This window comes from Phodopus roborovskii, unplaced genomic scaffold (assembly GCF_943737965.1).
Source record: "Phodopus roborovskii unplaced genomic scaffold, PHOROB, whole genome shotgun sequence".
NCBI lineage: Eukaryota > Metazoa > Chordata > Mammalia > Rodentia > Cricetidae > Phodopus > Phodopus roborovskii.
This window is the reverse complement of record NW_026126412.1, coordinates 4,371,642-4,385,156: the sequence shown is the minus strand read 5'-3', so window position 1 is coordinate 4,385,156 and position 13,515 is coordinate 4,371,642. Positions and strand designations below refer to the sequence as shown.

Genomic DNA, 13,515 nt, shown 5'->3' with positions numbered 1-13,515 from the left:
AACATGTTTTATATTTCTACACAGTGCATATTAAAGGCAGAGATGCTTTTTATTCATCAAGGTCCATAATGAAATAGTCAGAGAATTACTGGCAAGAATTGCTACTGCACCCTAAAAAGATTACTTGTGTGTTCATGGGTGCATAGCCAGAAGGGCATTGAACCTCAGGAAGAAGCATGCTTTGAGTGTCACTCTCAGTGACATTTACATGGAACTCTAAATTTTAGCCTGAAAGTTATCACTGTGATAGGTTAAGGCTTTAGAAGCTGTTGAGTGGTATTAGAAGCTGTTGAGTGGTATTAATACATTTTTCAATACAAGAAGACATTTACTTTGGAGGATCTGGAATCCTCTATTATGGATTCCAAGTTTGAGTCTTCCCAAAATTGATATGTTAAAACATTACATCTAGGATAATGGTATGAGGAAGTGGGATCTTTGGTGCAGAAAATTTAAGATGATTTCCTGAGATTCAAACCCCAACAATAGGCTTAGTTTCTTTAGAAAAAGATAAAGGAACTATATGACTAAAAGTGGTCAGCTGTAGGGCCTCCATCAGCTGGTACCTTGACCTTAATCATCGAAGTCTGCAGAGTTATAAGTATTATTCTTCAAGTTACAAGATTTGCCGTGGTTTTATTATAACAGCCCAAACTAATAAATACTTAAATAGGGAAAGTAATTTCTAAAGGACGAGACTTAATTCATATTGAATTTAATCACAGAAGATATAACTGAAGCATGCTTACTTACGGCTATGTCTAACTACTTTCCTTGAAAAGAGATTTAAAATATAAGATTTCTTAGTTAAATTACTGTATTTACCAAGTAATGTATATTATTTATTCTCCCAGGAACACAAAATTTCAAGGCCAGAAATAATAGATGCTGCATAGGCTCTGTAAGTGCTCATCTTCCATCATCATTTTTGTTATCTTGCCCATTTTGTTTCTGTGCTGAAGTTCTACTTATATACTCAGGACTGACCTAAATATCACTGATTTCAACATAGCAACTCTAAGATGTAGGTGTCAGAATTTTACACATACATACATACATACATACATACATACATACATACATACACACACAAACATACATACATACTTATCTGTCTATCATTTAACCTAACCTACTCTAAGCTATTAACCCTTTCATTTCTGCACTTGTTGGCAGTGAGTAGGCCATCATTCATTATCTTGCGATGGTCCATGGTATATATTCTGTTTTTCCTTATAAGGAGGTGATGTGACGTTTACAGGGGAAACATGTTTACAACTAATTACTCTGTGTATTTTGTAGTTATCACTGAATTCCGTCCCTGGCAGCCAGATTATAAATCTGAGTTTATCAACTCTATTTATTCTTAGTTGATGGCACACTTACTACATGCACCAATGCTGACGTTTGCAACAAACTATCTTCTGAAATCATTCTGAATAATAATAAAGAGTTCTTTGCTCAGATCTACGTTCCATCATTGTTCCCTCAAACCATACCTCAGCATGGGTTCAATATGGTTTAAATTTGAGGATTACCTGGCTTCTGTAAGTCAATTTGAGTAAATTACTTAATAAGGATTGGGCCTTAAGTCTATGGTAAAAGCTAAATAGTTTGTATTACAAATAAGTCTTTTCCCACAGCTAAGCACTGAGCCAATCTCCTGGAATCCAGTTGTAGAGAGGGAGGAGTGATGAGGAAAGGAGTTAAGGCCAGGCTGCGGAAACTCACAGAAACAGCTGACCTGAACAAGGGGGAACTCATGGACTCCAAACTGACAGATGGAAAACCAGCATAGGACCAAACCAGGACCCCTGAATGTGAGTGTTAGTCAGAAGACCTTGACAGTCTAAGGGGCCTCTGGTAGTGGAACAGTATTTATCCTTGGGGTATGAATGGACTTTGGAAGCCCATTCCCTGTAGAGGGATACTACTCAGTTTATACAAGGGGAAGGGCCTAGGCCCTGCCCAAATGATGTGACAGATTTTGATGATCCCCCATGGAAGGCCTCACTCTCCCTGGGGAGCAGAAGGGGGATAGGATGGGGAGTAAGTGGGGGGGGGAATTGGAGGATTGGGGGACGACAGGGAACTGGGATTGATATGTAAAATAAGATTGTTTCTAATTCAAATTTAAGAAGTGAAAAAAAATAAAACAAAAAAAAAAAACCAAATATGTCTTTCAAAAGTTCTTTTCAATTTTAGATATCGAAGCACAGGTATTGGCACAGTGAAGCATTTTATTTCTGAGAATTTATTATGAGTTATCATTATAGGACTATAAGGACAACCAAAGGGGAAAAAATAGTTCCTATTTAGCAAAAATGTGTTCTTCTACAATCCCGAGGCAGTAAAATAGATAATTTACAGTATAGGATTTGACATTGAAATACTATATCAAACATTGGAAAAGAAATGTTTCTTGGCTATTTTTTTTTTTTTTTTTTTTTTTAATTTAAGCATGGTTGGCCACTCCTGTATTCTCAGTGCCTAGTAGCCAACAGCAGGCAAATATCTGTGAGTTCGAGGCTAGCCTGTTCTACATAGTGAATTACACTGTGTTTTCAAAAAAGGATTTATCTTTAACACATTAATTTGTAAACTTATTTTCTGAGTTAACAAGTATCAGGCTACTTTCACCAGCTCACTGACTTCATGACTATTTTATTAACAGAGATCATGTCCAGCTATTTAGTTTGTGGATACGGAAGGACATTAGCCTGGTACAGTCTTGTTGACATTGTAAAAGTCTCTTCCAAAAGTAATCCTCACAGAATAGTTTGGATCCTTTATGATATAAAGAATATCACCTTTTCTCTATTTCAACAATCTTCTTGATTGATGTGATCTTACATTAGTTTTTCATAGAAGTAACATATAATCACAGCTAACACCATGTTCAACTGAAACAATGAGTGTTTTTCCCTAAGACCATAAAAAAGGCAAAGATGCCCACTCAGAACATCTATGTAGTCTTTACTGTGGCTTCTCTTCAGGAAAATTCCACAAAACAACTAACAAAATGGAAGAAATTACAGAAAATGTACCCAGATTGGAAAAGAAGAGACAAAACTATCTGTAGTCACAAATGCTGTGGCCTTCGATATGAATGAGTAAATCTGAGGGTGTGGGTCCTCCACTGGAGATGGGGTGACCTTCCTGTGCTCACACCCTTAAAGACAAATGGCTCTGCCTTTCCTAACAGCCACTAACTACCAATTGATAATAGTTCCTCAGCAAAAGCCTAACTAAATGAAAAGGTGATCCATGTTCATGGATGGGAAAGCTTGTATCATCAAGCAGCAATAATCTCCAAATTGTGTACACATTTAATCAACCCCAATCAGAATCCCTGATGCTTTCCTCCCCTCAGCAAAAAAATACATTAATTCTAAAATCTATAAAAAATGCAAGGAGTCAAAGTAATCTTTTAAAAAGTATTAGAACAACATCCTGATTTCAAAGCTTACTGCAAAGCTGCGTATAGCAGGTCACTGTGGTGCTAACAATAGGACAGTTTAGCAATGTGACAGAGCCCAGAATTACATTTACAGCTAATTGATTTAGAACCAGACATTAAAACAATAAGGAAAGAATGGCTTTGTTTCCCAATGAAGGGTGGCAGAAAAACTGAATACACACACTCAAAAATTCAGAAACTAAATTTGACCTTCACCTCACATAATTTGTAAATGCTAATCCAAGAAGGTGGTGGTGCACACCGTTGATCCCTATACATTGGAGGCAGATGTAGGAGAATCTCCATGAGTTCCAGGACAGACAGGGCTACATAGTGAGACCCTGTCTCAAAAATAGGAGGAGGAAGGGGAAGAGGAAAAGAAAGAGGGAGAGACTGGGGAGGAAGAGGAAGATGAAGAGGATGAGGTAGCAGGACAGAGAAGAGCAGGGTGGGGAAGAGGGAGATTGGCGGGGGGAACATAAGCAGGAGGGTGGGGAACAAAATCCAATTTGGAACATAATCCAATTCATCGAGACAGATGTTTAAGACTAATTATGTTGCAATACTTCATGTACTTAAGAGGCACTATCTGAATTTAGATATTGATGATGGTTGTACAATCTGTGAATACATTAAAAACCATTAATTGAGTCACTTGAAAGATTGACTTGCCCAGCATCTTAAGTATGTCTCATTGATGTTCAATAAGTAATTATATCTCAGTTAAGTTGAATGTATAAATTTTATCTCAAAGGTAAAATAATTAAAACAAGAAATAAAGTAAGTCATTAAGTCAACTATATGTTGGGATGAAATGGACTTTTGGAAATCTTCCAGTGGCTGTGACATAACACTGTAAAAAACAGAATTTACTTTTAATAATTTTCCTGTTTTCATGAAAGGAGTATACTTAGTGAATTGTGGAAAGTGATCTTTTCTCTCAAACTGAGACTTGGGGTCACCAGCACAAAAGGAGAACATTGCTCAATGAGAAAGAATACATTTGCTAGAATTCTGAAATCCATCAACATTTACATTGAGAGTAGAAGGAATAAATTAGCAAGAATGGTACTGCTAAGGCTTAAACTCCATGCAATAGCCAACTAACAACAAATATTTCTAACTACTCTGTCATTGTGTATTCTCAAACTTGAGTGCAATGTTTGACTACCTGGAAGCTGTATCTTCAGCATTTGAGTGAACAAAGAGACACACAAGACAATTTTAAAGCAAAACTAGTTAAGATTTATCTTGTCATTTTACTACAAGTGTTGTTTTTACTGAATTGGCTAGTTTTCAAAGTTAGTTTATAAGAGTGTTTTCAGTCTCAATTATTTTGATACCGTTATGATTCCATTTTCTCTGGTTTATCCTCCTTTATTTCACTTCCCATCAATTTTTGATTCCCAGCCATCCAAAATTTCACAATTCACAATGATCACATTGAATAAACTTCCTACCAATATTTAATTTACTTTGTTTATTGTGGACAAAATATAATGTTATTACTTTAAGGTCATAGTTAGCAGGAATGTCATTAAAGGTAAAGGCTAAAAAATGTTAGCTCAATTCCATTTCCTCTTCAGTATAAATCTAAATCATGTTCCAAGTAACTTAAAAAGACCTTCTAAGAGTAGACAGAGGTTGAGTGTCCTCATACAGCCATGCCCAAAACTAGCCTTCTACCAGCTGCTCAAGGCAGCTTAGGCTGCCTGGAGGCCAGGGAACCCAGAGCGGAACAATGGCAGGAAAATAGAGTTCCCTTCAGTCCTTAATTCACATGCAAGTGAGGTGCCAATCAAGTGCTGACAAGCATGGAAAAACCAAAGTCAAAAGTGGGTAGAGACATGCTTTCAAAAGGAGCTGTTTTCACACATTTCTAAGTGATGTTTTTTAATGGTGGCTGTGAACAAACCACGAACAATGCAGAAAAAAGAAATAAAAATGAGCAGATCCTAATATTCTTTAAGTTGAGACAATTCAGTGAAGCCAGTGAAATGTATTGATAGAAATACTTGATACACTTTATGAAAAATATGAGCACTCTTGCTTTGGTTAAAGGCAACCATCTGAATGTGAGGCACTGTGACCTGTAAGCACAGCCATAAAGTGAGCGGAGGTGGGTTGTGGACAAGGAAAGCCAGCTCATTTCAACAACAATAATGATGACAGTGTTACTTGATTTTGTAAACTGATTAGCACCTGGGAAGACAAGAACAAAACCCAGTGAAATGGCCAATGAAAGCAATGGAATCATTTCAACCAAGTGCCTGGGGAAGGGATGGAAATGTCAAAACATGAATTGTAATATGAAAATTAAAGAAAAGTGAACCTAAGAGCCTAAGCTTAAATAACTAGGCTGCACTATCTGTACATGTCTGTCCAAATAATTTGGTAAACAAAATGTAGCTAAGATTATTAATCCTACCACATATAAAATTAAATGTGTAAGATGGAAATATATGGCTAAATATTCCTTAGATAAGATAATATAGGCAGATAAACGATTTTCAGAAATTCATTATCAATGGATGAGACTGATCATTCTTTTGTCTTTGATAACTATATGTTGGATTAAAACAGGATGTCTTATCAATACTTGTTTTTCTTGGGTCACAGAAAGTTTGGAGAACTGGACATTTGAGTTTCACTCCATAATACAAGCAAAGGCAGTGACAGCTATACTTTTGGTATCATGTTTCTTGTGGCTACAGCAAACTATATACTGTTCTCATAAGGCTATACTCAGAAATAGTTTCATTACAAGACATACTACCATAAAATGAATACTGGCTTTGAAAATAATTTTTTCACTATTGAATGTTCTTCAATACTTTAAGACATTCTCAGTTTCCAAAAGCAATTAGGAAAACATGGACCTCTAACAATCTTGTTCTCCAAACTTCAAAGTAAGCACTTTTAATTTTAAACTAGAATTTTACATAAGTTTTAACCTATTATGTGGCAAGCTACATTACATGTAAATATCATGCAAAACTGTATTAATTACACTTAATTTTTTTAAACTGCATGTGCTATACAGTTTACATTTAAAATAAATGTTCTTAACATGTATGGCTCAAAGAAATGACACTGGTAAAAAATGATCTGTAAGTCCTCAAATATGATAGACTACACTAAGGCAGGGACACATAGAGGGAACCCTGTGGTCTTTTAAGAGTATAAACTTCAACCAATTTTTAAACATTTTAAACCACTGAAAGCTAAAAGTTTTATATATGATGTGTATAATTCACCATATTATGTTAATCTTCACTTTTTTCTTATATAGCTAATACTAACATTTTGAAACCATTTAAGATAATTTCATATGTTACACTTATGCTGAAATACCCAGAGACAATATTTGCCAACATTTTAAAAACTAAGACTTTTCTCTTAAGAATATTATCAATAACTGCAAGAGAGCAGGTTTATAAATATTGCAGTTTGTTTTTCTGTTACTATGTTTTCTTTCAAAAGGCATTTTGAAATAGAAATATAATGAGCTTACACATGTTTATTAAATTTACTGAAATGCAAACCTCATCAGCATGCACTATTATTTGCTTGTAAGCTACTTTTTAGGCCAAGACCACTCTTTCTTCAGCGGGCACTGTTGGTGCCCCTGCATTACATAGTTTAATCATTTGTTATACAACAAGTAGCAAATGCATGAAGTTGAAATGATAACCATTAATATTTTAAGACCTAAACAAGGTATATTACATGAAATAGACTTCTCAGCTCTGCTCCCGCCTGACAGATCCACCAGAGGTTCTATTATCTCCTCCTCCCATGCATGGCCTCCTGCAGGGACAGCAGACTACAGAAGCTGACCCTTACTGGGACCATCTTGTCTCTCAGACAAAGCTCCTTTTTAACTTCTTACTTACTAGTTACTTCCTGTGCTGGAGAAAAACTTTAGCTCAGCTTGTGATAATTTCACAGGCCCTGAGGACCCTGACCCTAATAGCCTCAAGGTCAGAAGTCAAGTCTTGTTCTGAAACATCTGTGTGCTTTATATTAAACTGGAACAAAAGTGGCAAAATATCCACCAGTGTGTGACAAGAAGGACAGGCAAAACAGTGCTGACACACTGGTCATTTGTCAATTTTAGCATCTTAAGTTCATTTTTAAAAATAGCCTTAAATTTGCACTAATCCCAAGTCTGATTTACAGAGTTGTGTTTTTTTTTTTTTTAAATAAATGATTGTAAGGTTTAAAAAATTGTAAGTTATGTTTTACTGAAATTAGAAATTAGATTAGTAGTGTTTCAGGACTTTATATATTTTAAGTTACTCCCTAAGTTAAAGTTAATTTTAAAGTAATTTAGTGGCTTATAAATAAAAGCTATCTATCGTTACAAATGTTTAATTACTTATCTGTAGATATTGAAACACTATTTTAAAACACTGTATTTTCCCCCAAACAACCATATTAAAAAAACAAAACCACACTAATGTGTTAAAAAAAAAAAAAACTCCCTTAAGGTGTGTGTTATGTACAACATAATATATAGCAAAATAAACAAAATCTGTGAAGCTAAAAATGATTGCAAACAATCTTTAAATACTGAAGTCAAATTAAGAAGGAAATGACAACATGTTTCTTGATTTTAGCACAGTGTAAGCATTTTAGGCGTAGGAGGGCACCTGCAGTATCTTATGTGTCAGGGGCGAGCACTACTCTTTTCTAAATCACTTGAGCCTGAGTATGGGCAGCCAAAAGGCCACAGAGACATATTTACAGAACTACACACCAAACTTAGAAAAATGAAAAGTAGACAATGGATATCATGCCATTCTGACACAACCCTTCATTAATGCATTTCTAACATCAATCACTCACAATAACCACAGTGGCATCACTGCAATCTAGAATACTGTATCCAATCAGATTAGATCCAAGATACCTGAGAAGTGTTCCTATCCCATGTACCTAATTTTAACTCTTTAAATTTTTGTGACTAAGCAAAGAATGCTAGTTCCAAGTACAATAATGGAACATTTCTGATAGGTTTAATGCTAATCACATGAACTCTGAAAAAGTGTTAAATACTGAACAGTATATATCAAAGTCAGTTAAAATTATTAAAATTGGGGCTAGAGTTGGGCTCAGTGTTTAAGAGCACTGGCTCGGGGTTCAATTCCCAGCACCCCTGTGGCAGTTCATAGCTGTGTGTAACTACAGTTCCAGAGGATCTGACATGCTCACACAGACACACATGGAGGCAAACCAGAAATAAAATAAATAATTTTTTGAAAATTATTAAAATGATACCAAATATTGAATGGTTTTCAGTTTTGGGTCTATATGATTAACATACATATTAGTGGTATATAAATAAAATAAAATGTAGAACTAAAATGTATAGAAGACACATGATAATATTGAAATTTAAAAATAATATATAAAGAAGGAACAGCCAAAAGTCACTTCTTTTTAGTAATATAAAACTCTGTTACACTTAAAGAAATTAGTACATTCTTTTAAAAAATCATACAAGTATATCCTGGGTGTATTTAAATACATTTTCATTTTTAAATTTAAAATCTTTTCATATAATATATTTTGAACATAGTCTTTCACCACTCTAACCTTCCCTGACTCTGTCCACCTTCCTATACATCTAACTTCATGTTCCTTTTCTCTTTCAAAAATAAAAACAAAGGGAAAATCAAAATGAAAATCAAAACAAACAAAAAACATCAAGACATAAAATACCAAAACAAAATGAGACAAGAAGCACCCCCCAACACACACACACACACACACACAAAGTCCATTTTGTGATGTCTAACTACTACTGGTCATGGGGCCTGCCCCAGAGTGTGGTTGATATACCCAGTGTCACTCTATTAGAGAAAACTTATTTTCCCTTTCCCAGGAGGCATTAGTGGAAAATAGTTTCTTGCTTAATAGTGGGATTTCTTGTCCATCTTCTTTTCTCAGTGTTGGAACTTCCCTTGGGCCTATTATATGCTGCCACAGTCTCCGTGCGAACGCTGGACTGTCTCTTATGCTCACATGTCCAATCAGTCCTGCTGTGTTTGGAAGATGCTGTTTCCTTGGAGTCATCCACCCATCTACCACTTCTAGCTCTTATGATTTTTAAAATAACTTGAAGTAATAATTATCAAGAAGAAAGAAAAAAAGGAATAGAGTGTATGCTGGGTGCAGTGACACTTGCCTTTAATTCTAGGATCTGAGAGGCAGAGGCAGGCATCTGTGTGAGTTAGAGGCCAGTACATTCTACATAGCAAGTTCTAGGCTATCCAGAGCTGAACAGTGAAACCTTTTCTCAAACCAAAACCCCACCAGTAACCAAACCCAAACCAAACCAAATCAAACCAAACCTGTAAAGAGGCTTACATTCAGAATTAGAGTTAAGGACTGGAGAAGGTTCAGCTGTTAAGAGCACTGCCTGCTCCTTCAGAGGACCCTCATCAGTTCCCCTGCCTGGAAGAGGACCCTTGTTCAGTTCCCAGCACCCCTATCAGGTGGCTCAAAACTGCCAGTAACTCCAGTTCCAGGGGAATCCTTTGCCCTCTTCTGGACATGTAGGCACTGGTATGCACATCATATAATACACAAAGGGACTTACACACATACATTAAAAAATAAATCATTAAAAAAGTGAAATGTTCACTTACCAGTTCAACAAAAGCAAGTCCTCCATAGCTGTGAGCAACAAAAAACACGCTCTCTGCTGCAGACTGGGCTATGAAATGGTCCCAGACATAGACTGCATGCTCTTCAGGAGAACCATTTTCCTACAAAAAAACCAAATACATACTGCATATTGTATCTAGTGACTCTCACAGTAATCAATTGAATTCAATTATATGCCTGCATTTGCGCATAAGAATAAGATGGTTAGAGAATATTCAAAGAAATCAAACGAAAGAACTCCATTGAATATTTAAATTAGAGAATAAATTAGTATTAAAACCATTAGCAAATTACCACTGTGTTTAAATGAATATGTAATTTTTAAAAACAACTTATTAAAATAAGTACATTTTAAGGGAAACAATCCATGTGTTCCTGTGGTATTATATTCTACTTAAGCATATTAGGATTATGTAACAGAACATTATGGGGGGGTGTTGATAAAATAATAATTCTTCTATATATCTTAAGAATTTATATTATACATGCATACATTATTTATTTGGTTTATGAGATTTTAAGTAGTATATTGAAAATATGAAGAAAATTAATAATGGACATTTTCTATTGAAGTCATATAAAGGAATATATGCTTTCTAACAGCATGTTCTATGTACATTTTATTTTTAGAACAGAGAAATCTAAACAAATATAAGGGCTTTTAATTTAGGGCTTAAAACCCTATTAAATGTATTCTAAAACTTCTAGAATAACTTCAGTTTACTATATTTATTGCATTAGCTGATACATACAGTGTTCATAAAAATCTAGATAATATGAAAATACTGATCAAATAATAAATTGATGAGAAAAAAATCACACCATAAAAATGTACATATCTATTTCTTAGAAGCCAATTTCCTAACAACATCATGGATATTTCACATGAAGAGAATTTATTCACAATTTCTATCTTTACAAAGCATATATCTGAGGCAGGTGGATTTCTGTGAGTTTGAGGCCAGCCTGGCCTATAGAGCAAGTCCCAGAACAGCTAGGGATGTTACATGGAGAAACCCTGACACAGAAAAACAAACAACCTCCCCCCCAAAAAAAGCCCAAAACAAACAAACAAACAAACAAACAGAAAACCAAGTATATATCTGGAGATGCAATCTCTCGGCAAGCTCCCTGGTTCTTACATTCTCTCAGCCATTCCTTCCACAGTGATCCTGTGTTGTAGGTGTCAGAGTTGTACTGGGACTGGGCTCCATCACTATGAATTTTGAGTGGCTCTATTTTTCAGTAATGGTCTCCATAAGATCACACTAGTGTGACTGCCTAAACAAGAGCTGAACAAGGTCAACAACAATGAATATGCTGAAAATGGGGAAGCCCACAAGGTCTCAACCCTACAAAGAACTCCAGGCAATGGAGGAATGCTGAGAGTAGAAGACATAATCCTTCCGGTGGAAAAGCTCACCAGTTGGCTATAATAGAAAATGTCAGTTGTGAAAACATACATGCAAGTAACATCACAGAGACAAAATAGGCTGTGTATGGAAACTATATATATATATATATATATATATATATATATATATATATATATATTTCTCTGAAGGAGCACAATTAGTGACAGAAGAGGGTATGAATCTGAAAGCGAACAAAGAGGTATATGGGAGGGTTTGAATGGAGGAAGCAGAGGAAGGATATAATGTAATTATATTACAATCTCAAAAAATTAAAATGAATAATTTTTTAAAATATGTTTGTTTTTTTTAATCAAACAGGTTCTACATGGCATCTCAGGCTGGTATGGAACTCACTCTAGCCTGTGTGGCTCTCAAATTTATGGCTGTTTGCTTGCCTCCATCTCCCAGTCTTTAGAATAAAGAGATGCGTTAACAGGAATAGCTCCACCTTAGAAATTTTATAATTAATCTGTTGTCCCCTAATGTCTATCACCACTCCAAATTTCTTCCCACAGCCATGAAGGTGTTAGTCATGGGTCATTTCCTCCTGGATAGTCCATAGACACTTAAACTAACTTGAACCTTCTAGAAACTTCCTGCTTAAATCTGTCTGTATTCCCACATCCAGCAGGAACCTGAACATCATCTTTTATATCTCCTTCCCCTACATTCCTCATGGAATTAGTCACTTAAATCCTGTTGATCCTGCCTCCGATTATGTCAGTATCAATTTCCTCCTCTTTAGTTTCATGTATTCTAACTGTCTCATCAAGTGGTTATTAACAAAGCAACACTGTCCGAGATACCTCTCAATGGTTATTGGTCCTTAGCTAGGAGATCATCCACCTGAGGCAATACCTGGTCTGAGCTCAGCAGATGTCTGTGAGCAGCAAACGAGGACTGCTTCACACTGGCTTTGGAGTAAGGAGTGATAGAATATCACTGACAGGAATCCAAGAAACAGAAACAGCACAATTAGCAGAGCTGCAGTAGTAAAACAGTGTGATTACTAACGAGTTACTCAGCAAGGTAAGAGCAGCACCCCTGACAGCAGTAACAGACAGAAACAGAAACACCTTGAATAGTGAAAGAATGTTAAAGGGGATACATGAATTCCTTTTTGAAGTACTAGTAGTATACAATTTAATAGCTTTAATAATCCAAGTATTATTTATTTTTGTAGATTCAACTTGTTCTTTGACAATTTCACACACACACACACACACACACACACACACACACACACACACACACGTTGCATTCTGTCTACTCTTACTCCCTCTTACCTCCCAGGCAGCATCCATTTTCTACAGGTTCCTTTCCCACATTCTTGCCATTTTGCTTTAGTTTGTGATCCATTAATTTTATAAAGGACTATATATGTGGCCATGAATGGAACTGAAAACTGAGGGGCCCACTTTTAGTACATAAGAGAAGAAAATAACTGTCTCTCTCTCTTCCAGTATCCAACAACAACTAATAAGTCAGTAGGGAGGGATGGGGTCCCATGAGCCTCTCAACCTAATCCACTTCTGCCTCTTGACACACCCAGTTAAATGTAGGCCTAGTGCCCTCAATTGCAGCTAGAGTGAGGTCTGGTTTCAATCGCCATTTATGCACTAAAGAGAGCAACCATCCTCCCTACCCTCGGCCTTTTCCACAATGTTCCTTGAGACTTAGGGAACTCGAAGCCACCGTTTGGTCTAAGCACCTTGGACAATTAACAGTTTTATTTAATATTCAAAGAATTATTTTTTAAAGGCAAGAAAGGAGAGCAACCTTTGCCCTAAAAGACTTGACTTTCCTGTATAGCTATCTCAGAAGGCTTTCAAAAGTGCAGGCTTTTGTTTACTTACAACACCATCATTTGAGGATTTACCCTGAGAAATCGTTGCAGGCGTCTACAACTGTTATCTATGGAATTAATACAAAGAGCATAGTTCCAAATGTATACTTCCAAAATAT

At 35.9% G+C, this 13,515-nt stretch overlaps 1 protein-coding gene across 3 annotated transcripts in view; it reads right to left on the bottom strand.

The window, feature by feature from the left end:
• Fam172a (family with sequence similarity 172 member A) overlaps nt 1-13,515 on the bottom strand; it is a 377,012-nt gene that overhangs the window by 160,744 nt on the left and 202,753 nt on the right. For all 3 annotated transcript variants that reach the window (XM_051182789.1, XM_051182788.1, XM_051182790.1), the window contains one exon: nt 10,117-10,236. In XM_051182789.1, the coding sequence (XP_051038746.1) occupies nt 10,117-10,236 (120 nt within the window). The remainder of the gene's footprint in view (nt 1-10,116; nt 10,237-13,515) is intronic.